Here is a 24,151-nt window from a genome sequence, read left to right as displayed (position 1 = left end):
TAGGATTGGCGAGTTAGTAAACTGGTGAAATTATTATCAATCACTGAAAACCCATTAAATGGAAAGTGCCAAAAACATGGCTTTGAAGGGCATTTATGTAAAGAGTCTATACAGGTTAAACTCATCTTCTGAGAAATTTGTGGAAGAAAATGGGAAAAGAAGCCCTAAAATATAGTAGCAGGCAAAAATTTGAATTTAAAACTGGAAAGTTTTAGGTCCATAAGATGTTACTCTGCTATGGTAAATTCTTTCAAATAAGTGATTGCTTCTTACCCAATCAGTCCAGCCCGGCAGTTCAGTTGCAGCATTCAGCTGTGGCCAGTTTGGAATCGGCTCACCAGGATACCTCAGGAAGTCTATTCGCTCTGATCGGGGGCTTGCTTTATTTAGCCTGAAAGCAAGCTTATCAGAATCCCACCCATTTCCTTGCCAGGAAATTCTGTCTTGTGGGCATTCTGAATAATCTAGTTTTCAAATTTGAAAACTGCCAGCAGGTGAGATTTCAAGAATTAGCACTGCTAATGGCACCCATGTTTAAGCCACCTCATTAAGGTGCATATGAAGGCTGGTGTTTTGGCTCCATACCCATCTATTTATACGAACAGAGACATCTGTTGATCTCTGCCTTCCCAGACCGAGCAGGATAAACTACTTACTTAGCATCTGCAAAGAAATATGTAGAAGCTGCAATTAAGGCAACAAAAAAAAAACACTTACGAGTCACGGATTGGGGAGGCTCACAAATATAAGTCAAAAGACATTTTTTAAATCTTTAAAGAACTGGAGAAACCGCTGACTATACAACAGGAAAGCATTATTAAAGATAGTGCATGGTGTTCAGATATTAAAGATGCTCGGATGGACAAAGTAGCTCAAATTAAAACCCCCAGCCATAAAGCTAAAACTATAAATTAAAAAAAAAGCTGGCCACTGCAACCGAGGTTGGAGCAACTAGAGAGGAACCACCCGAGGGTAGGAGTATCTCTGAAGAGGAGCTGATAATTATTTTGAACAAACTTAAACCTTCACTGTGTAAAGGAGATATTTTTTCAGCTACAGCCATCAAGGCATGCTCTGAAATATTGATCTGTACGATTACCAAAATTGTTAATGCATCGTTGACGAGAGGTCATGTTACCACACGACTGAAGAGTGCCTGGATTATGCCCCTGTTAAAAAAGCAGGGGCTTGATGACACAATTTCAACTAACTATCGACTAATAACTAACTCCCCTCTCCTGCTCAAGATATTGGATAGGGTAATTTATGAGCAAGTGTTTGAACACCACACCATTCTGAATAGTACAGAACCAGCCCATCTAAAAGTCCAACATGATGGAAAAGATAAACTAAAGACACAGGCGTTAGATTGGTCTGCCACGTTTGACTTAGTTGATCACCCACTTCTAAAAAGATTCCAAGTAGCAGCTAACTTTAGTAATCATGAAGTACCTTGGATGGAGTCCTACTTGGGGAAATAAAACTGAGGGGTTGGAGCAATATTGTAGAAGCTCAGCCGGCTCCGCTGAGCTGCAGAATGCCTCAGGGTGCATGCTCATTCCCAGTTGTGTGTAACATTTTTACAATGCCATTATTCCAGATGCTGGAGGAAAAAAGGATCTGTTATGCAGATGATTTTCAATGCCTCATTCCAATGACCGGGGATTATAAGGAAGTTACAAGAGTGGTGAACAAGACCTACAACCTCATCCAGGATTGGATGCGCACGAGTGGTCTTGCGCTCAACAACGATAAAACAGAACTTGTGGTTGTAAGCTCTAGCCCTAGATTGAGAAATCTGTGTGCCGATTATAAAAGCTTCCGTATTGCAGACTGGGAAATAATAACTAAGGACAAGATGGAAGACCCTTGGGGTTATTTTCAACCCCTTGTCATGAAGGCACAGGTGAGTAGTCTGGTTTCGTCCGCTGCATAATACATTAGACTTTTGTCATATACAACCTTCACTGTCCCAAAAACGTTGACAGTGGCCAGAGCGATTATTGGTTCCAAGATAGACTACTGTAGCGGCTATTGGTAGGACTTGGAAAAGGAGAAATGGCCAGACTGCAGGTTGTACAAAAATAGTACAGTCTCAGCAATAATGGGCCTAAACAAATTCGAACATGTCTTGGTTGCCAGGAGAGGACTCCACTGGCTACTCAGAGGCTAGGATCGAGTTTCGCCATCATGCAGGAATGTCTTTCAGGACAATATCCAGCCTATGTGGCGTATAGACTGAAAAGAAAAAATAATTAGCTTAAACCCCTAGAAGTGCCAAGATTCAAACTGGCCATGGTCAAAAGAAGTGATTTTGGTGGTAGCACCCATGACCTGGAATGCAATGCCTACTGACTTTAAAGTTGTGAATCACTGGAGTGCTTCAAAAAAACAAAACGGCCTATTTAGATAAGCCTCATTAATGCCATAGGGTACTTTAGGGTCTGTGTCGGTTGTTGTTGCTGCAATTCCTCAAGAGGTTATACTAAATAACACATTATGCAATGAACAAACCACGTAAAACGTAGTACACCCATACCTATACCATTAACCTAGGTCCTCAAATAGCACTACTACTAAACAAATAACTTCACTTAGACCATTGTAGGTCAGACACTCAGTCTTGCAAAGATCCTACGCGTAACGTACTGTAAGAAAAAAAAAAAATCACCACACCACTTACAGAACACCTCAGAATTTAAAACAGAACGGCATTGTTGCATGCAACATTCCAAATGTCACCCATGCAGCATCCACGGCACTTCATGTAAGATAAGAGGACCCCTGCATTCTCTCATGCAGCCGCTACTGTCCCAGAAAACAGCACAGAAAGAGCACCGCACACAGCCGTGTCGGCTTCCGGATACTGGCACGTGATCACATGGGGATTACGTCCCTTTCACATGGTCCTTTACTTAAGCCTCAGGAAGCTAGGCATTTTCACAATACGTGTCCGCGGAGAACCGAACCATTCCGCACAGCTCAGGCCACATTCGACTCCCCCATAAGCTTGTATGACGTCACCAGTAGCAAAAGCTCAGCAAGAAGTGAGGATCTCAGACTGACGAACAGTCAAACACAGGAGAAAAGGAACTTCTTCTTAACGGAGATCCCATTAGCTAAGTTCTTAGCTACTCATTTCCAAAATTTCACAAGACTAACAGTCACTGCATGACATGAGAGACACGTTTCTGACTTAAAGAGTAACACCTGTTGCCCTGTGGACAAATAGCACTTTATACCCTCGCAGGGGGGCACCCTTCCAACTGCACAGGGGATTTCCCAGCTAATGGGGCTAGCTGGTCCTTATGCCAAAGACCCTTGTTTCTTCTGACCCCAATTCGAAGCAGAACCAAATACTAGCTTATACAAAGTGCTATGGGGCCTTGCTCCTGTGCCTTTCCCTGCGCCCTGGTACAGCTTATGAAAGCAGGTACTACCAGTGATGGGCCCGTCTTCCTCCATATCCCCTCGCGCCCTGGGTGATGGGACTTACAGTTCTTGGGGGCGGTGTTGTCCTTCTCCAAAAGCTTGTCCTTCCTGCACCCCCCACAGCAGGGTCTTCTGTCCTTCAGTTGAGGCACATAGGTTGCCAAAGACCGACTCGTCGCCATTGTTAAAAAGCAGGTTCCAGGCTTTTTAGGATTAACTTCATGTAAGTTTATTCCAGCTTGTTAGTTACAATCCACATCGAGGACATAAAGCACATAGCTAGTGGACAGACACCGGCTCCCATCACCCAGGGCCAGCCAGCTGTAACCGTCACTGAATAGAACACTCACTAAGAAGATTCTATCATCCACACACAAACATTCCACACGACATCACCAGCTACATCACCAGAGACAGGCACAATACAACAAGCCTCATTAATGCCATAGGGTACTTTAGGGTCTGTGTCGGTTGTTGACTATTTAACATCTCCATTGGGACCTTGATCCTGCAACCCGTACACCTCCGGGCCATTAAAAAAGTAAAGTTTGAGATTTAGAACTGTTCCACACAAAACAAATCCTGGCTAGACATGGTATCGTCTCAGAGTTGGCCAACTGTAGATCAGGCAATCTTAAAAGACTGAAACATGTATTGCCATTGTTCTGCTTTGCAAGGTACACATTCAGCCTTTAAGAAGTTTGCACATTATAATTCTTGTGACAGAGGTTTATTGGACAGGACGAACTATTGTGTTTTCTGTGGTTGGTTTTTTGAATTTTCTAGTTTTTACAGTTGGAAAAAAGATCGATTTAATGGAATTTTGTTGTCGACATTTTATTTATGGACTCCTAGTGCAAAAGTCATTTATTTTAGATTTGTGAAAACATGTTAGGTACTAGGTTTAATCATGTGGTGAAACTCCTCCATATTGTTTGAATAGAGAAGGTTTATTACTTTGAGAACATCATTGTACTGAATTGTGATCAATTTGTTTTTGTTTTGGATCTATTCTGAACAAGGATTGTTAAAGGTTCTTTTTTGACCATATTAAATATTTTAAATAATAAAGTCTACCATGTTGAAGGCTAAAGGTCTTTCCCATAAGAAATGGTGTGCTTAGTGCATATGGAGAGACTTTTCTAGGTCTCCCTCCAGCCACCTCACTCCTATTTCTGCTCACCTCCTTTCTCCTACCCTTATGCTTTAGCTTCCTCTCCTACTCTGCCTCCAGTCTCCCATTTCTGTCAACATTGCCAGAGTTCATATAGCAGGTTGACTTTGCCCCCTGGGTAACAGCATCATCCCTGCCAGCCTCAGTGGTTTCACCAGTCCCCCCATATGGAGCAGAATAGGGAACCCCATTCCATCAACATCAGACTAGTCTACTGCCACAGTGCTCCACATCTGATCTCTGCTCAGCCGCATGCAACAAGTGGAGCAAAATGGGCAACAGATTTCTGATGTTCAGTTTTAAGTCTACAGATTTTGATCAAGACTGTCCCCAAAGGCAGCAGTGCTACGGAGCCAGGGCTTGTGAATGCACTTCACATGATATGGGGTTCACACACATTCAGGTGACAAATGGGAATGGTTGCGCAACAAGGGTGCTAGCCTTCGAATTAAGACTTGAGCAGGAGCTAAAACCAGCTCATGGGTGTCAGGCACCACACAGTATGCAGGAGCTACCGATGGGGAACCTGTAGCAAGTACCAAGAGCACTGTGAATCAAACTTCCACATGAGATGCACATTTTAACTTTCTTCCCATTATTTATGATCCATTACATTTAAATGTGTTCCAATTCTTTATTCACATTCTGAAGCATTAATGGCACATGTACATGCTTGTAAGGCACCAGTTGGCCTGGGGAGCCAAAGGTAGTTCCTGGCAACTGTTGGTTTTAAGCCTAGGAGGTTCTCCTCGGGCAGAAGCAGGAACTAAATGGTGCCCAGCAATTTTGAGCCCGGATTCAAGATGTACTATACATGCTGGTAGCCTCTTTAAAAAGGCAGGGACATTTTCTTTCCCCACACAACATGCCCCTGCCACAAGACCAGGGCATGGTGGAAGTAGGCCCATGTATCCCTCTGCACCCCTTCCTCTATGACCACCACCACATACTTGATGGTGGCAATCGGCCGTCCCATCCACTCCACCCCCCCTCCCAAATCACCCACACCATGCAGGGTATGAAATTGCCAAGAGCTATTTCACTCCTGCTTCTAGCGTAGGAGAGCCTGGTTAGCTTGAAACTAACAGCTACCAGGAGCTACCGTTCACCCCCAAGGCCAACTGGTTAAATTACAAACAATAATATAACATTGAGCATGAGAATGTTAAAGAAAACTTCGAACACATTTCCACTTAATGGATCATACATAATAGAAAAAAGTTGCATCTCATGTGAAGTTTGATTCGCTGTGTGCTGGGTAGCTCCTGGTTCCCCAGCGGTAGCTCCTGCCTACTCGGAGATGTCCGACACCCAAGAGCCGAATTTAGCCCCTGCTCATTGAATCTCAAAATTTCGATCCCCACCTCCGGGTAAGTCAGGGGACTGTCACAGAGTACAGCAAATAATGACGTGACCGCACATCAGCAGTACAGCTACAAGAAACTGAGACAGAATCAGGATTTGAGCATAGAACTACAATTGGCAAATTACTGCCAGCAGTCAGGTTAAAAAGGGTTTCACTCAGCCAGGGTTCGACATGGAGATTTGATGAGCAAGAGCTAAAACCAGCTCCTGGGTACGGACCACCCTCCAGTAGGACAGAGCAGTCACTGGGGTACCAGGAGCTAGTAAGTAGCACCTCAAATCTAAGTGGTCCATGAGATGCAAATGTACGTTTTGCCCTTGTGTGATCCATCGTGCTACCCCAATCCTTTATAAACATCCCGAAATACGCTAAATTGATATAGCTATGCTTAAAGGATACCAGTTGGCCTGTGGAGCTAAAAGTAGCTCATGGAAACTGTTGCTGTCAAGGTAACGGGGATCTCGAAAGCAAGAAGCAGGAGCCAAGTAGCTCCCAGCAATTTCGAACCCTGCTCAACCATTTATGTCTTATGGGACAACATGCAGGAGTAATGGAACGAGGCCTACGTAGGAGAACTGGATTGGGAGGGCACTTCATAACAAGGAAAATTGGGTGTAATCAAAGGATGTATGGGGCAGAATGGGTGCATCATTAAACGTGTCCTGGAAGCAGAGGATGGGACACTTTTTGTAATGGTTGTGCCACACTGAACTGCTTTAAAAAAAAAAAAATAAGTAATTCAATGTTTGAGATGCTCAAGCTTTATACCAGGAAGCAAGTACAACAGGCTTGATGGTTTGCCCTCGTGGCACATTTAGTTTGGGCTCTCCCCTTGTTTTTATTTCCCTTCAAGCCCTGGGCCTTAGAGGGGGACTGGACGCCATTTCTAGTGCACCTAATGTTAGTTTGTTATATCGATTTCCTCTCTCCCCACCTCCCTGCACTGTAACCTGCCTAGTGCAGCCGGGGGGTGCCTGGCCTGCAATGGTGTTTGGGGTCTCATGCCCGGCTGACGCAGGCTTTCTTTTTTCCTTGCATTGCGTGAAGTCATGTCTACTAGGCAGTAGACCATGGATTGGTTTCCGGCGATACCATGTGCCTAGTTACTTGCACACTAGCAAGTGCAGTAGGATTGCACCTTGTGTGCCAAAGTCGCACCGAAGTCTAGCCCATCTGTGTCTATCCGTGTCTTGGACGGGCCCAGACTCCTGTACTACCACCATGGTCAACAGCCCATTTATCTCAATAGGATATCCCTCTACTGGCCCCAGCAATTGTTCTGCTTCCTGTTGGCCTTATATTCCCTTCACTGGGAAGGCATACTTGTCTGCATGATACTCTGAATTGTTAACTGGTAAATGCGCTCTCGCTAGTGGATCAAGCAGCATCTTGCTTCGATCTCCTTCAGGACTTTCGCCTTAATTCGTATGTAATACTGAAACCTGGCCATCAATCATCTTGTCCTTCATACAAGCCCTTCCCATTGGCTACAACATTCTCTGTCCATACCAGATATCGGCCCATCCTGGAGGGGGCAGCATGCTCAATTTACAAATTCCCTTTTATTGCTACCATCCTGCCCCTTTGTTTTAATGCTAGAATCAAAGTACACTTCATATATAAATTTCTGCGTCGGTTACTTTCCACATGCTCATTATTTACCGTCCTCCCGACCAGATTTAGTCCTTCTGGAGACTCTTCTTGATCCAATTGCTAGTTTACAAGTAAGCATGGTCTTCTTACTGCCCGGCTAACATAACTATATTATGTCAGGCCACAGCTTTTTTTAATCACAGCCATTCACGAAGCTAAATGTGTCGATTACTCCAATTCTGTTGACAACTATTAACCAACCCAAGGAACTCTTCAATCTTGTAGGCCCACTGTCCTCTGACTCACCCTCTCACGAAGCAGTTTCCCCTTCACAAGATTCTCTGCGACTCTTTAATAATTATTTCGGGATAAAATAATGCGCCAGTCAGAAAATCTCACTTTATTAATTCAAGTCTGGTAAATCTATCTTGGATACCACAAGTAGATAGAACACCTTTGGTCTTGTTCTTTTTCATCAGCGTTGTCATTACTGCTACTACCAAGATGAAATCGGCCACGCCTACTGATGCAAACACCCCCCCTGAATCCTCTACGTCATTGCCCTTACAGTTGCACATCCTGTTAATCTCTCCTGCCTCATTGGTACCATCCCTCCTGCACTGAAACGTGCTTTGGTTATTTATTTATTTTTAACCTGGACCCTAACACCAGCAAATGCCCATCCTACATCTAACATTCTTAATTAAACTCCCCGCGTCCTCAATATCCCCTTTGACCAGCATGTTTTGGACCAAACTGCTCCCCCCCCCCACTCATTCCAGTCAGAGCTTCGAACTGGCACAAGGACCGGGCATTCTTTCGGTGGTGGAGGATTTGTCCAACCTTTATGATCATGGTGGTGTAGGTGCACCAATTCCACTCGATCCATCAGCTGCATTTAATATCTTCAACCACACATTCCTGCTCAATCGTTGGCAGGGGCTGGCCTTCAGGCTCAGTTCTTTCCTGGTCCCAAACTTTTTTCACAGAACATACTCGGTCTCTTTCTTTGCCTCCATTTGATTTGGCCCCATGTGGAGTTCCACACGGTTCTGCCCCATCCCCCGCCTCATGAATGTACATTCAGCCCCTGGTGCTACGCCTATGCTGCTACAGATCATCATACAGCTCAATCTGTTGCAACCGGACACAGCATCTCAGCATAGGAGTCGCTTAGAGGCAGTGGGATGCCAGATGAGTGATAACCGGATCAAGCTGAATGGCAACACAACTGGGGTGATGGTGGTTGCCACTGCCATTCCTGTCAGCAGCCTCCCTGTTGACTCCATGTTTTTAGCCTTCTGCAATAAGACAATTAGCCACCCTGGTCTTGTTTGTCAAGATTTAAGTGTTAAGCTCTCGTCTTCCCTTTCTTCTGCTGCCAAGATCAGCACAGTCTGCCGTCGCCCAGTGTCTGCCAATGTGGGCTCTCCCAACTCATCTCTAACCCACCACACCTCAAGACTAATGTAGGAAAAACGTGGACTCCTTGCACCCAATAACCAAACATTATAGTTGCCCTTACTGTGGACTGAGCACAATGGATCTGAAAAGGAGTGGGTGCGAAAAACCAGGATAGGGTTTGCTTGTAAAAAAAAGGGCACAGCTGGAAAGAGATCCGAGCAGGATTACTGTCCCCATCCTGCACTTCAGGAAGGGTCTGAAGACCGAACAGCTCCCTTTCTGTCCAAAACCCCATTTTGTAGCCCTAGAGTGCCAACAGGTTTTGCAGGTTACACATTTCATGTAGAGAAGCAATATTGCAGGCCCTGCCGGAAACCACTAATGCCAATCCCACGTGAGATTATAGTTCAGGCTGGCTATTAGTACGGATATTGCGAAGGGTCAGTTTCATCATACTGCTTATGCATGGTCAATACTGCAAATCTCCCATCTGCGGTCAATACGCCCCAACCCCACTGTATGGCCATTCATATACAAGAAAAAGGTATTTGGGGGATTAATGGACAATTCCTTTTAACCTGCTTAAAACGCAATTTTGCGTGCCATTTAAACAGACCATCTTCCGTAGCTTGGTTGGGGGAGTTAAGTTGGAGGACAAGAACATGCTTCAGTGGCTCATAAGCACTGTTGGGACTACAGTAGAGGTGGCGGTGTCTGAATTAGGATGAGGGTCTTGCATTCCCACATGAATTATCCAGACTGCGGCGACTGCCTGGAGAGCAGCTCTGTGTGTTATCTAAATCAAAAGCTTTAGGTCCCGCTACTCAAATGTGGGGCTTCAACCGGCTGAATGCACTCATCTACACATGCTAAAAAAGGAGACTGTTGGCATTGCCAATGCTCATTTTACATTTCAGGCAGAAATGGGATCCAAATGGCTAGACAGCATGTGAACATTCTGCTAAAACACAAGCAACTATTTTTAGTTTGGTCAATTTTCTTGAAACGCTGCTTCCAAGAATGCTGCTCCTTTCCGCAAGTCCGAAATGATCCATTACAACCAAGCCTAGTCTTCAGTCCCCAACAGAGTGGAGGCTCATCCAATAGGTGCAGATGATTGCGGTGGGACCAAAGCAGTCTCTTTTCTGAATTATAGCGGTCAGGAATTAAAAAAATAAAAAAAATTTTAAAAAACCAGCAGGCTCAAAAACTGGCATTGGCAAAGCCAACTTTCTTGGCTTTTCTGCTGCCCATATTTCAGCCGTATTCATATATTTCTCGTTACAACTTTCTGCAAAGCAACCAGTAACACTTCACACTGGCTTTTGCCCTTCAAACAGGAAAAAAAAAACAAAAACAATACGACCTGCCTTTTGTACTTTAATACAGAGCTGTATACATCCCTGCATCGAAGCACCCAATAGAGCAGGACAACTCTGAGACAGTGCTCAGACCATGTGCCAAATTCAGCAACACATTACTCCTGGGACTTGGAAAATCGAAGGAATGTAGAGTATTGGCCAGTGCATAGAAAGCAGAAAGCTTTTGAACTAGGAGGACAGACAGGGAATTAAAAATTCAAGAAGAAAAAACAGCTCGATTTCCCAGCATGGTGGAAGACCTCACAGGTACCTAGCACATAAAGATGCAAAATCAGGAGCTCCAATGTTCGCCAACTCAGATACTGCATCAAGTAGAGAAAGCAGAATAACCCCCCCCACCCCCCCCCCAACCACAGAGAACGTTATCTTCATTTAGCAATACACACCCAAACTAAAGGATCATGCCATGTGTTTCTCCAGTTCTGCCATCGAATGAAACTAATTTCATAAACGTGAATCTTTAGTTGGCAGTGAATTTTGCTGCTTCAAGAAGCATGCCCAAAATAGCCAATGCTAACAACCAAGGGGCTCGTTATGAATTTGGCAGATTTTGAACCACCTTTAGTGCATGCTGTAATTACAGGCGTCACAAGTACGGGTGGGTAAAACAGCGTGGAATCATTAGTGGATTTTGGGTGGGTTGAACTCCAACCGAATTGGCCTGCTCCACCAATTTTGCCTGTGGAGGAAAGTTACTCTTTTAGTTATTTTCTCACCTCGCATTTCAAGGGTCACCTTCAGGAAACAGTCTGAAATTTGTACTTTTTAACCAACAACTTCAGTTGCAGCAAAACTTGTAGGCTGTCAAAAAGGCACAATTTGTGGATGGGAGTGTGGAGAGAAATTGGGAAAATTAAAAACAGCACAAAAACAAAGGAAAAAAAATGATTGGAGGCGAATTTCATTAATTTAAGTTTGCTGCGATTTCGCCCACTCTAAACACAAGCTGCAGTGCTTACGTTATCCACGTTTTTATGGTTACTACCAGTAGAGCAGTAACGTAATACAGGGTGCACAAATTCTAGTCGAAGGCCACTAGCCAGGCATAAAAAAATGGACTTGCCCAATCATTTATATGCAGGCACATAGTACCCCATTCAATACATACAAAGTCTCAATTATCACTAACCAATCGATGGCTAATGGCGAGCGCAAATTTTAAGTTTGAATATAATCCGATATGAAAATAAGGCATGCAATATTACCCAAATACACATTATTCCAAGGTTTTCCCACCCACGTTTTTGGGAATAGTGGCTGAGCATTACAAAATGTCCCATTTTTCAATTATGTACAGATGGGTTAGTGCAGTACATTTGAAAGGGGGAGAGATGCAAGCCTTTTCATTTTTTGGGCAATGCCTGCAGATATACTACTCCTGGAGTGGAGGCATGCACAAACCCATACCCTCCCTAATAGAGAAATTGATTTTTTTTTTAAACAAAATGTTTATGTAGGATATCACCTTGTTAAGATACCATATATGCCATGCGGTTATGATAAGTGTGAAATTTCCGTTTTTACTGTTAACAGCAAACCTCAAATGTGGGGTGCCCAGTGATTACATGGAGATGCTGGGGGGCAGCTGTGGGATCGGTAACAACAATCTTAGTGTGTTCTCAGGTAGTTTCTCACCCCCTGAAAAGTTATACACCCAGTCCCAAAAGGAACCCCAACTAGACCGTATTTTACTAACTTCTCCTGGTACAAAACCTACTAGTGCTAAGTTTTGGGACTAATCGACAAAAAGTAGATACTGATAAGACTTATTTCAGACTCCTGGAACCACCCCGTTGGGTCATCAGTACTCGTCCTTTTTCTACCAGTTACCACGTACCAGTTGGTCAATTACTCGTGCTTTGAGGCGATGCCCTATACAGGTTTACCAAAATCCACCTGGATTCCACAGAACACTGCTTCCTTCTACAACCTACCTGGTAAGAGGCACCTTGGCCTGTTCAGTTCATGCTAGAATGCATCATTTTTAAGGCCGTTTGCCACCAGCAAGCACCCCATTTGTCCAACAAACTAACTTCGTAGCCACACTGGTCAGGCTTCCTGGCCCAACCCAAGAGTCCCTTAATTTAAAAAAGGGTATGTAATTCTAGTCAAGATCTCTCTCGGGACCCCCTCATTGCTCGCGTTTGTAAAGGAGCAAAGAAGGTCTACGTCATTCTTGGTTATATTCCAATACTGTAGGTTTCTAGAGCTACCGTGCATGCAGCGGTCATGAAACACCAGCTAAGTGGCCATATCGCCCATTTTCCTCCTCAGTCCTTGTTTTTCATGCACTGTTCTTATAATAATAGGAGCTTTTGTATTGCAATCCACTTCCACTATGCAAGGCTCGGCACTTGTGGCCAGGCCTGTGCTAAATTAAATACAACTGAAAAATGTCATAATAAGGCAAATATGTTCCTCTATGGCTGGTGTTCCCCTTCACAGCAAGTGTAAAAAATATAATGGCGGTTTGCTTATTCACATTCATAATTTACTTGTTTGCTGATGGTTAGCCTGATTTCAGAGATCCCCAAAGTAACGAAAAAAAACCTATTAAATTCAGCGAAAAAAAACGTTAACCAGAACGTCCTCTTAAAGTTTTCTCATTGAAAATTATATATATGTATACACACACACACACACACACACACACACACACACACACTGCTTGCCCTTTAGTTTTTCTTGACCCTATTTTGGTGAGGAACTTCTCTCACACCGCTTGCCACTACAACCCACTCCTTACTTAGGCAAGTGCCAGTCAATCATTACAGTAGGACTCTTCCCCCATTTACTACCTTAGCACTGGGACCTCTAAATGACCATTAGTGCACGGGGACCCTGCTCCCCACACTCCAATCACTGTCGTCTTTATTGGACAGTGTGTTCCAGACAGGCTGGTAGCAGTTTTTATTAAATATACCATACTGGTGCACTTCTGTGCAATCCAATCCCCCCCCCCTTTTTTTTTTAAACATAAAAGAATGCCCATTGCCTAATACATTGGCCAAAATGTCTACCCTTGTTGAAACCACGTCTTCGTGTTTTTAAGAGAAGGAAATGGACATTCATGGCAATGCCTCCTCGTGTGCTTGTCCAGGCACAGAAGGGCAGGTTTGTGCGTGGAACTAGGGAGAACTAGTTTAGGGTCTAGACAACATAACACACTCCTTCAACTTGGCCGATATCAGGAGTGCTGCTGATATGGCTACACAGGCCTGGATAACTTTGAATGGTTGAGGTTTCCTGATCAATGGGCTGCGGTCACTCCCAGTCCAGCATTGTTCATCTGGGCAAGTTTTGAAGTTGTCCTTCAATCACTAGAACAATAATCCAAAGCACTGAGAAGACATTGAAGGACGTTGGGATTGATGCCGAGACCAACCACCATTGGCATATCCAAATCCTAGAAAGCAAAAACCTGCCACTTCAACCCTGGAGAAGCCTACCATAGGTATCTCTATCCCTTGAACCAGTGGGGACAACAGGTTCTTCAACCTGGGTGTGGTAACTCCCGTTCTGTTCTCTTGTAGGCACTGCACATACTCCCATGTTGAATCTGGACACAAAGCTGCTGCTGCACCTGGTGCTACCTGTGTGACATCACTGAGGGACGACACCTTCGAGAGACTGCTGCTGATCTTGGCCATGAGACTGACTTAACCCACAAGAGAAGGTCCTTGATATCATCCTTGTTGCCAGTCTCCTAATGATTCACTGACATTTGCATTGTTTATCTCCTCCTGAAGAAGTCTTCTTTCACAAGTATCCAAGTCAAGCTACAAGCACCAAGCGTGATCCCGTTCAGAAACGGGACTGGTCCACCAGGATCAAAATTGGAATTCATAGAGCAAGGGGCTGGGGGGTGTTTGAAGAACCTGGGCGTCAGTATTTTCCTCTGATCAGAAGTTTCTCGTGACCGAGGAGCAATTAAAGTAAAATCTCTTGAATTGACTGCCTGAAAATAGAAGATCTTGCCTTTTTATTCCAACTGCTGCATGCTCCCAAAAGCAGACGTGCCTTGGACCCCTCGTATTGAGTTATGGATTGCACTCTTGCCGTTTCTGTTGAATCCTCTTGTTACGTTGCTTTAGGTCTTCCTTTTTCACATTCTCTTTAAAATGCTTTCCCTTTTATTTCTTCTACATTTCAGTAAGTTCTTCCCATCTTACTGCCATCTCATTTAGCCGTTGCCTCATTTTGCTGCAACATAACTGCTACTACAGGTTACAGCATTAAATCGGTAACTAGCTCTACTACCATCTCAGTAATGTGCCATTGCTCACTCACTATGCTGCTGCAAAATGATGCCCTAATACAGGATAGACAAAGAAAACACCAACTTTCAAATGAGTGGCACCTATAACAGAGTACAGTACGTGACAATGCCAGCTTATGTTATGTTAACTGATTTGTATTGCGTCAAAGCCCAAAGGCATCTAGGAAAAGAAAGCTGATGGGTTCCAAATATTACTCAAACAAGATGGTCTTACACAATTTCCTGAACACCAGGTGTTTTTCTTCCTTGCGCAGATACACTGGTAAGGCATTCCAGGCCCGCGCATGAAAGGCACGGCCGTTTCCACTGGCTCTTTTTATGCAATCAACTTCTAAGCAACAGGCCTTGGCAGATACAAGATTTCCTTTAGGGTGATCCTTAAGGTATATTGGGGCATTACTGAAGAAACATCTATGACAGATGGTCAACAACTTGAACTGGATGCTTGCTGAGACGGGCAGCCAATGCAGATCCCTCTGTGCCGCAGGGGTAGGTTCAACACGGCTCATCTGATGTGTAATGCGTACTGCAGCATTCTGTATTTTTTGCAATTTCTGAACGTTTACTTTGTCTGCCCACCTAGAAGAGCATTACAATAACCCACAAGTGGAAGTATCACAGTTCTGACCAGATTCACATGGTTTTCGTTAGAGACCAAAGGGGCAACTTGCTGTAACACTGCAAGATGGTAATTCGCGTTTTTCACCATTGCCTCCACATGGGCACTGCTATCTTGGCTGGCCGCCAGATAAGTACCCAGGGTCTTCACCTTAGACATCACTGTAATCTGGCTCCCGATCATGAAACTTACGAAGGCCTGCATCAACTTTTCTCTGGCATGCAGGGGCCCATAGAGCATGAGCTCGGTCTTTGCTGCATTTAAGCATAGCCAGTTAGTGGTCATCTAGCCCTTTATGGTCCTATACACCAAATACAGCTTTCTCTGATCATTTATTTTCGTAGTCCCCACTGATCTAGAGTGTGAACTGAAAATTGTCTGCATAGTTACAGAAGAAACGACTCACGTTCTCCAAGTCCATATGCTATGGCATTAATAACCTATACACAAGTGTTCCAAGGCGCGATGAGGCAAGGGAGGTGAACAAAGGGAGGATAAACAAGGATCCTTCTGTCATTCAGATTGCGAAGGTGCGTGGGCAGGGACAGTGCAGTATACAGTAATAGATAAGTTAAGTAACAGCCAGCATGTGGCAAGTGCATGGGTAAGTGCAGACAGCAGGGGTCAAGGGCTGGTAGGGGGGACTGTAGGGATACAGAAACAGTCCCCGAGTGCAGGGGTTGCCAAGCGGGCCGTGCAGGTGTGCAATGCTGGCAGGGGAGGGACCTACACAGAGGAACAATGTATATAAAGTAGGGGAGAGACATGGTCCCTGGGTTCTCCACTGGTGGTAATTTCTATTTCAAATGCATTTTCACCCCAGTAAACTTGAACGACGTCTCTCAAGGACTTTAGCCATTTAATCGCCTCTACTGGGAGACCCGCTACAGTGACCATCCGGTCAAGCAAAATCTTGCGATCCGAAGCAAATTCTTGCGATCGTGCAAATCTAAGGCCCGATGGATCAAACAGTACCAGCATCCCTGATTTGCTCAGTTGTAAGTTGGATAGGGTATGGGTTTGTAAATCTAGTAAAGCACCCTTGGTGTCATGAAAACTACGGAAGCCAGGCTAAGATGCCTGCACCTGAAATAGGTCTGTAGTTGCACCGTGGCAATATGTCTGTAGTTGCACCATGGCAACTTTATCAATCAGAAAGAATATCAGTGATAGGTCTGAAATTTGCAGCATCATTTGTATCTAAGCCTGTCTTCTTTAACAGTGGGGTGACCGCTACATCTTTTATAGACTGCAGGCTTTAACAAACCTACAGAGAAACGGAGCAAGAATGTCCTTATGTTCCAATATTGTCTTAGAAGGGAGGAGTTCTCCCGAGCAGCTAATGGGATGCATAGTTCTAAGAATATTGCGAATTTCTACCGTAGTCATCTTGGAAAACCTAAAGCTCACAGCGGGTGCGGGTCCCCCAACTCTGGGCTCTAGGGATCCATCTTTGCATTAGCACCACCCACCTCCTTATTAATGCTTCCAGTCGTAGCTACTGGATATAGATCCTGCCTGGTTAGCTCTTCCCTGATCCTTTTTTGTGCTAGTTGCAGTGTGTCTAAGAAAACTTTTTGAACTCTTATACAGTCCTCCTTTGTAGATTTGATAGCGGGTTAATGACTGGGTTCCCCCCCCCCCAAAGATCTAAGAATTTGGAAGAGTTCTTTAGTTTGGTTTCCGGCCTGGTTTATTTGATCATTATAGAAGCTACATTTTGCTTCTATAATCATAGCCTTCTATTCCTTTTCCTTGAGCTTCCAGGTTTTCTGGGGGGGTTTCTTTCAATCAGGTGTGTTCCATATGTCTTTTACTAGCTTTAAGTTTTACTAAAGCCGGGGGAAACAATTTGATGGTTAGGTGTAAGACTGTTCTAGTTTTCAAAGGAGCAGAATTATCTAACATACTTGTTATCTCCTTATTATACGTACTGATAGTCTCAGGGTCACCAGAATCCCCAGTTTTATTCATTAGGACATTCAGACACTCAAGAGATTAGGTGTGGTAATAGCTTTAAAATTATAACAACGCAAAGGTTCATGCGTTTTTGTAAAGGGGATGGGAGCTGCAATTTGCATAGGATGGAAGAACAGACCATATACATGGTGGTGTGATAAAGTCTGTAAGGAGGAGGTTTCCACTCCCCACCCAGTCTAAGGTGTGTCCTTACGTGTGCATAGGATCAGAGTTATGGATAATTATAGTATTTTTAAGGTTTTTCCTCGAGCTCTAATGCTTTTTTGTCTTTGGGGCGTCCTTTCCAAAGATTTAAGTCTTGCGCGACCACTGTGGAATTTACAATTAACATGGGAGTTACCACATTTACAAGATCCTCATTGAATTTAGATAATTCGTCATGTCTTCTAGATCTTACTAATGTAACTTCTATGCAAATTCCAAGACACAGCCATAACATGTGTGGCACCAGTTGTTTTAGGGAGTTGTTGCAGGCAGCGATTGGTGTCAAGCTAACCAGGTTCTTCTGGGCCCTACCCAGGAGCTAAATGGCTCCCAGAAGTGTCAAATCATGCACCACAGAGCCAAACCTGCTGACCCTTAAACTAAAATGACAGCAGGTACTATTGGGCCTTCTCCACTGCAACCATCAGTCCTTCCCAAACTCAATGAACTGATGGCCTTCCTCCTTGGCTCTGACTGGACTGGGCAGGCTTGCGTGCCTACCTTTTTTGTCCCCACACTTACCCCCACCCCCCCCCCGGCCATGAATACTGCAAAAATTGGTGGCAAATTATTATTTTTTTTTAAACCAAAAAAAAAAAAAAGCACCATTCCCGGACCTCGTCTTTGGGGGTGCAATCTGGAAGCAGGAATCTACTGTGTGGCCCCGTTGACTCCCTGGATTGGCATCTACACACTTATTCTAGGAATCTGTATGTAGATAATGGAACCATTCATAAAACTGTAACCCAACTTACCTTTTGACTTTACCCTACGATACTCTATGGGAAACGTGTGTATTGTCCAAAAAGCCCCTCCTGTAATAGTTTTAAACCCTTTCCACCCCAATTTCAACAGTTTACCCAAGTATGTGTTTTTCCATATAAAGTTTTAGTTGCGTCGTTTGCCGTAAAAAGATTTTCCAGTTTTGCATGTCTTAGGTGGACTAACACATTCACTGGTGTAGACTGCATGGACAACAGTTTTAGTTGAAGCATGAGAGTGATATGTACTCTAGAACAGTCTTTACTCTGAGCTTAACCAGGGCTCTCAAAAAAATTTAAAAAAATAAACACTGACTAGCCCATGAAGGGCGAGCACCATTTGCAGGATACTCGACCTTGCTGTGAGTATGGGGATGTTAGAAGCGTATGCATTTACTGCAAACACACTTTGCCAAAACAGTCAAATGCAAGTTACTGTGCATGCTTGGCAGTGATGCACTAACGGTGCTTATGGCGATATGCACCATTTAACAAAAACCACTGGTAAATATTTTGTCAACAGTCACCTATCAAGCATGTTAACTAAGGAACTCGCCCTGCAGGTCTAGTGAGATTTTTAATAATTTGCCAGGGCTGGTTCTCGCTGTACCAGTGAATTGGCCTAACTGTAGGAGAAAGCATGAAGAGCCCTTAAAGGTTGATCTCTCAAAACCTCAGTGACAAAGAACAGCCCTCAAAATGTACATATGCCACTGTCTAGTGATAATTGACTCGACTTGTAAGAAATGCTGTGTGTATATGCCAATCCAAAAATGGCACCTCCAAGGCATCACAGGGCAGCACTACATAAACCAAGTGGCTCCTGCAAGTATGCGTTAAAAAGATTGTATACTGCACCCCTCTGTAGGGGTTTTTCTGTGCCAGGGGAGGTTGTGCGGAAAACAACAGTGTCAGTTATACAGACCTTGGTGGTGAGAGTACAGGTAGTAAAACAGACCAAAAATGGACATGTGGTGCAGTAAGTGAGGAGCCCAATACATGGCAGAAAATGATTATCCACACATCAGGCGTAAACTGGGAAGAGGTGGTAATCAGGGAGTCTACATCACTGGTGCATGACAACTCTAGACACAGATTTTGATTTAACTAGTTCGCACAAAAATCGAACAGCTAAGCTTCGAAGTAAACCGTCAACTCAAATGCTCTTTGAATCACAGGCGGTAAAGGGGCTTTAAATAATCTTGTTTCGTTAAGTAGCCTGCGTTATAGCAGAAGTTGTAATAAGTAATGATTGATGCGCCTAACAAATTGAAACAAGGCTTTTCCTTAGCATTGGAAGTTGGTAATTGCGTGCAGGCTTTAAGCCCCCAACTTCCTGATGAAAACAAGTGAATGGTGGCAATCAGGAAAAGATTTTAAATGCTTTCGTGTGGTAAAAGGGTAGCTTTGACTTCATGAACACCTTTCTAATGAGGAGGCCATATAAAAGCGATCTCCAAGTGGTTTACGCACGAAGCAGGTCTTACATACAAAGGAATTGGCATCACCCCTAATGCACAAAGTGCAGCATGTTGCCAGTTTAGGAAACTCCCGTGTATGCTTGCCATTTGGTAATGTTTCCTTTGGTGTTTTGCATGTTTCAATACACCAAACACTCGCTCATTTCTGGCAAGAAAACGGTATATAGAGCCTACAATATTTGGTGATTAACATCAGAACGCCATGGCAAGAATACGAATACTCACGTGGAAACCTTTCTTGGGTATAAAAGAACAAATACCATTTTTGTTCAAATCCACTTGGAAAGGTATATGCTGCACTTTCGCCAGAGTCCCCCAACCAGCTCTAAGGTGCCAAACACCAAGCCTCTTCATTTTGATAACAGTACCACAGCTATAAGCCCCATTAGGATGCACTTTCTGGACAGACCTTAAAAAATCACCACACTAAATGATTACATATAAACAATGGCAAAGGAACAGCAGTGGCCCAAGCCATTACCACACTATACATGGAGCTAAAGTAGGCAGCAATAAAAAACGGGCCATCGTTCCTTACTTCACCCATTTGTGGATACCGTACCTTTCAACGGCACACTGACAATGTATTTTTTAAGTCAACACATGAACATTTACAAGAGGAAAACGTGACAAACACTGCATGATGTTTGAAAGGGTAGCGTTCGAAATTACGCTGTTGCTTGGGATTTTTGGTAAATTGCAGCCTCTAGACATTTACTGGACAATTCTGTCGCCACATTTTGCAATCACTCATGGGATTTAAGATGACATCCATCTGATATCAGAACGTAAAAAAGATTACAAACCTTTCCTTGTAGATATGCACTTCAGCCCATCAGTTCTAGAGAAGTCTATGCTTACATACGCTCCATTATCCAAATCCCTAGTACAATTTTGAAGATGACAGCTTTGTGTAGATGTGGTGGGCTCTCCAGCAACAGAATTATCATGTACATTCAAAGCAATATAATTTAACCCATTTTGGAAGCCAGCTGAGGAATTTCTGGACATGTTGCTCTCGCTCTCTTGCAGATCACAATGGCTTTCATCAGGCTTCAGCCAAACGTTATCAAAAGAAGCAGAGCTGTGCCGTTTACTACTTTCAGAGAAAAGAGACGTGGAAGCAGCAACTGTTGTAGAGGAAAAAGTTTCAGAGCTATGCCGCCTCCTACCCTGTGGATCTACTCGAATTACTTTGGGTCCAACAGTGGCCTCAGAACATGGCTCAGGAACAGAAAAGTCACTGCTACCCCGGAATCTGTCAACTATGCACAACCTATCAACAATGGAAGGGCTGTGGGCTTTAGATCCATTGCCGTGCTCTGCAGCAAATGGTACTGGGGCTGTCACTGCCAAGTTGAAAGTCATCTCTGTGTAATCATCACTTCCGTTTCCAGAACGGACACAAGCAGAACCACATGGGAGACTGGCATAGTCTGCACTTTGCTCCATTCTAGATACACTGGGGCTTGGATAAACTGAAATATCTGTTAATGAATTAGACAACTCATTTACTGCTTTGGGAGATTGCACATCCAAGTCAACACTCATATAATCAGAAAGTGGCGACTGTCTATGGTCATAACTTGATCCAAGCGATGATGGAGAACCTTCAGCAGAGACAGAGTAGGGGGTATGACTTGCTTTTTCAGTGAACTCAATGTTTATGTACTCGCCTGGGCTAGATGGTTCGGGTATACATACACGATGACACATTCTTAATATGTTATTACTTTCTCTCGTTTCTAAAGAAAGTCTTGTTGGTCTTGTAGCCCTATGATTCTGCTCTGATATTTCATTTACGTTTTTAGAGACAGGCATGTGCGTGCCGTTAACCAGTCGATCATCAGAACCCTTTCCACTGTCACCATCCAAGTGTAATAATTTCCCTGGGGAAGACATTGGGACATATTCATTAACATCGTTTGTATGCTTTGATAAAGCTTTAAAACTTCGCGGTAGTGAAAAATAAGAACTGAGGGTTTTGGAGACAGAGCTCGGATGAGAACCATCTGAAGCTGTTGGCTGTTTTCCACAAGTCATGTCCATATACTCGCCATTGGTAACCGGGCCGCCTTTTAAATTACTTCCAGTAACTGGACTTTGGACGGGGGAAGGGCTGGAGGTATTGGGAACCATCACCATATACCCCTTGGAGTCTACCTGATTAGAGGGCCAAGACTTAAGAGTCTGTTTGGGTGCTGAACCACCTTTTGGAGCCATCGGCAAGTAGTCTCCATTACTGGAAACAGTAGGTGCTACTCCTGGCATCATTGGCATATACCCATCATCCCTGCTTTTAGTCCCATTTTGGTTGCATGAATAATTAGGTTTAGCAGTACTTATCGTTACTGAGCGATGGCTCTCTCTTACTGTTGGCGAGTCAGAGCAAGGCTGACCTTCAAATAATACCTCTTCTAAAGTAGTACTAGTTTGTGTTTTCTGTTGTGCGGATACATTGGTTGGTTTTGTTAACGAATGTGTCCTTTTCCTAAAACATTTTTCTGCTTCCATGTAATCATCCCTTGAGTCAGAGTCCGTTTGCTGCTTGCTCATAGACATGTAGTCGTTTAAGCAATTCTCCTCTCTGATGGGTGGTGTGTTCCCAAGGGAATCTGGCGTACCACTGCGGACACGAAAGTACCTGAAGTCCACCGGGCTGGAGCCGTACTCATCCGAAGAGATAAAGCCCCCATCACTTGGGGAACCACAGACTGAGGAACTTGAAGGTCTTGTGAGGGTGTCTGATGCAGACCCGTGCCCACTGCTGGAGCAGACACTAATGGGGCTGGTAGTGGATGGGAAGTGAGAAACTGGCAGTGAGGCAGAACGGGTGTGGTAGGAGGAGGTGAAGGGAGCCCTGACATACCTGCCTGTGCCCTCCTGCCGGCTCAGGTTCATCCTGGCAGTGTTGAGGTGGCTCAGACTCCCCGTCACTGACCTGAAAGGCCTGGTCATGGTTCCTTCGCCCTCGCTGGAGGTCCTGAAACGGTAGGCGCTGCCCCCCTTGGAGGTGGGCGGAGTGCCGGCTAGGCTTTCGGTCCGTGAGCGCCTCTGGAGCCCCGTCTGGCTGGGGGGCAGGTTGCCCAACGTCCTGCGGGAACTGATGAAGGAGATGGGGTTGCTCCCCGACGACTGGCTCTTGCTGCGGGGCCGGAAGTCGGCGAAGGCCTTGAGGGCCTTCATGGTCTCCAGGAAGGTCTCGTGCATGCTCTGGGCCACCACCGAGTCGTCCACCTGCATCCACATCTCTCCGGGCCCGACGGCCGACGAGCGCCCCACCTCGATGAAGAAGAAGTTCTCCGAGTGGCCGCAGCGGCGGATGTTCATGAGCAGCAGGTGCAGGCAGGGCACGTCCGAGTTCAGGCGCACCAGGTGCACCATCTTGCTGGAGAGGCAGAGGCGGTAGACGCCCGCCAGGTTCTTGCTCTGGCCCAGGCCCTTGGGCTTGACGTGCACCTGCCACACCTCCTTGAAGACGGCGCCGGGCTTCAGGGCGCCGTCGGCCTCCTGCAGCAGCTCCTCCTCGTCGTCGGCGGCGGCGGCCTCGCCGCCCGCCGTGCCCTTGCTCTCGCCCATGAGCACGTTGAGCGCCTGGTACCAGGACTCCTGCTCCTGCTCGCTCTCGGCCGCCATGGCGAAGTACTCGTCCTTGGTGTAGAGGGCGACCAGGTGGCGGTGCTTGGCGTCGGCGCGGCGGCTCACGGTGAAGCACTGGTAGAGCGGGATGGCCCGCTTGGGGGGCGGGCTCCGCAGGCCGCCGCCGCACCCGCGGAACTTCTTCTCGCTGTCGTAGTACTCGAGGCGCGCCGGGCCCCGCGCGCTGGCCGCGCGCAGCACGAAGAAGCGCTTGTGGCCGTGCTTGTGCTTGCGCAGGTAGCCGCACTTGCGCACGTCGTCCTCCGAGCCCCCCGCCGCCACCGCCTGCGGCTCCTCCTGCACCTGAGGTAGCGAGGCGCTGGACGAGCGCTTCAGCGACTGGTAGGAGCTCTCCTCTGGCGGCTGCTGCGGCGGCCAGCAGCACTCCCCGCCGACAGTGTCCAGCGACGGCTCGGGATAATTCAGCACGCTCGCCATGGCCGCCGCTTCTCTCTCTCCGTCTGTGCGTCGCTCTCCGGCTTCCCCCTCCCCGGCCCCTGAGCACGCGCGTCCGGCGGGCTCTGCCAGAGACACTCGGCGTACACACAGTCACACACACCGGAGGGGGGATCAATAGCAGCCGCGCGGCGAAAACATCACGTGACGCGCCGCCTCTCTCCCTGCGTCACTCAGGGACACCTCCAGACTGCAGGGGGAGGGTGCAGCGACATAGAGGAGAGACAAGATCAGTCATTGACAGGCACCGTGGACGTCTCTTACTGTGCGGGCGGGGGGCGCCAAGCGACCGCCATGTCACCGTGTTTCCCTTTAACTGAAAGGAACAAACCACGCAGGCATTGAGCATATCTGTGATTAATAATACTTCGGGTAGTTCTA

At 45.6% G+C, this 24,151-nt stretch overlaps 1 protein-coding gene across 1 annotated transcript in view; it reads right to left on the bottom strand.

The window, feature by feature from the left end:
* The window catches only part of IRS4 (insulin receptor substrate 4), a 60,922-nt gene extending 36,996 nt beyond the window's left edge, over positions 1 to 23,926 (bottom strand). Inside the window, exon 1 of the mRNA XM_069612626.1 lies at positions 20,482 to 23,926. Coding sequence (XP_069468727.1) covers positions 20,482 to 23,752 — 3,271 coding nt within the window. The 5' untranslated portion in view covers positions 23,753 to 23,926. The remainder of the gene's footprint in view (positions 1 to 20,481) is intronic.
* Between the last annotated feature and the right edge of the window lie 225 nt (positions 23,927 to 24,151).

Source organism: Ambystoma mexicanum, chromosome 5p, assembly GCF_040938575.1.
Source record: "Ambystoma mexicanum isolate Mex_15411 chromosome 5p, UKY_AmexF1_1, whole genome shotgun sequence".
NCBI lineage: Eukaryota > Metazoa > Chordata > Amphibia > Caudata > Ambystomatidae > Ambystoma > Ambystoma mexicanum.
The sequence above is the reverse complement of the archived record's forward strand: the minus strand, read 5'-3'. Positions and strand labels throughout refer to the sequence as shown.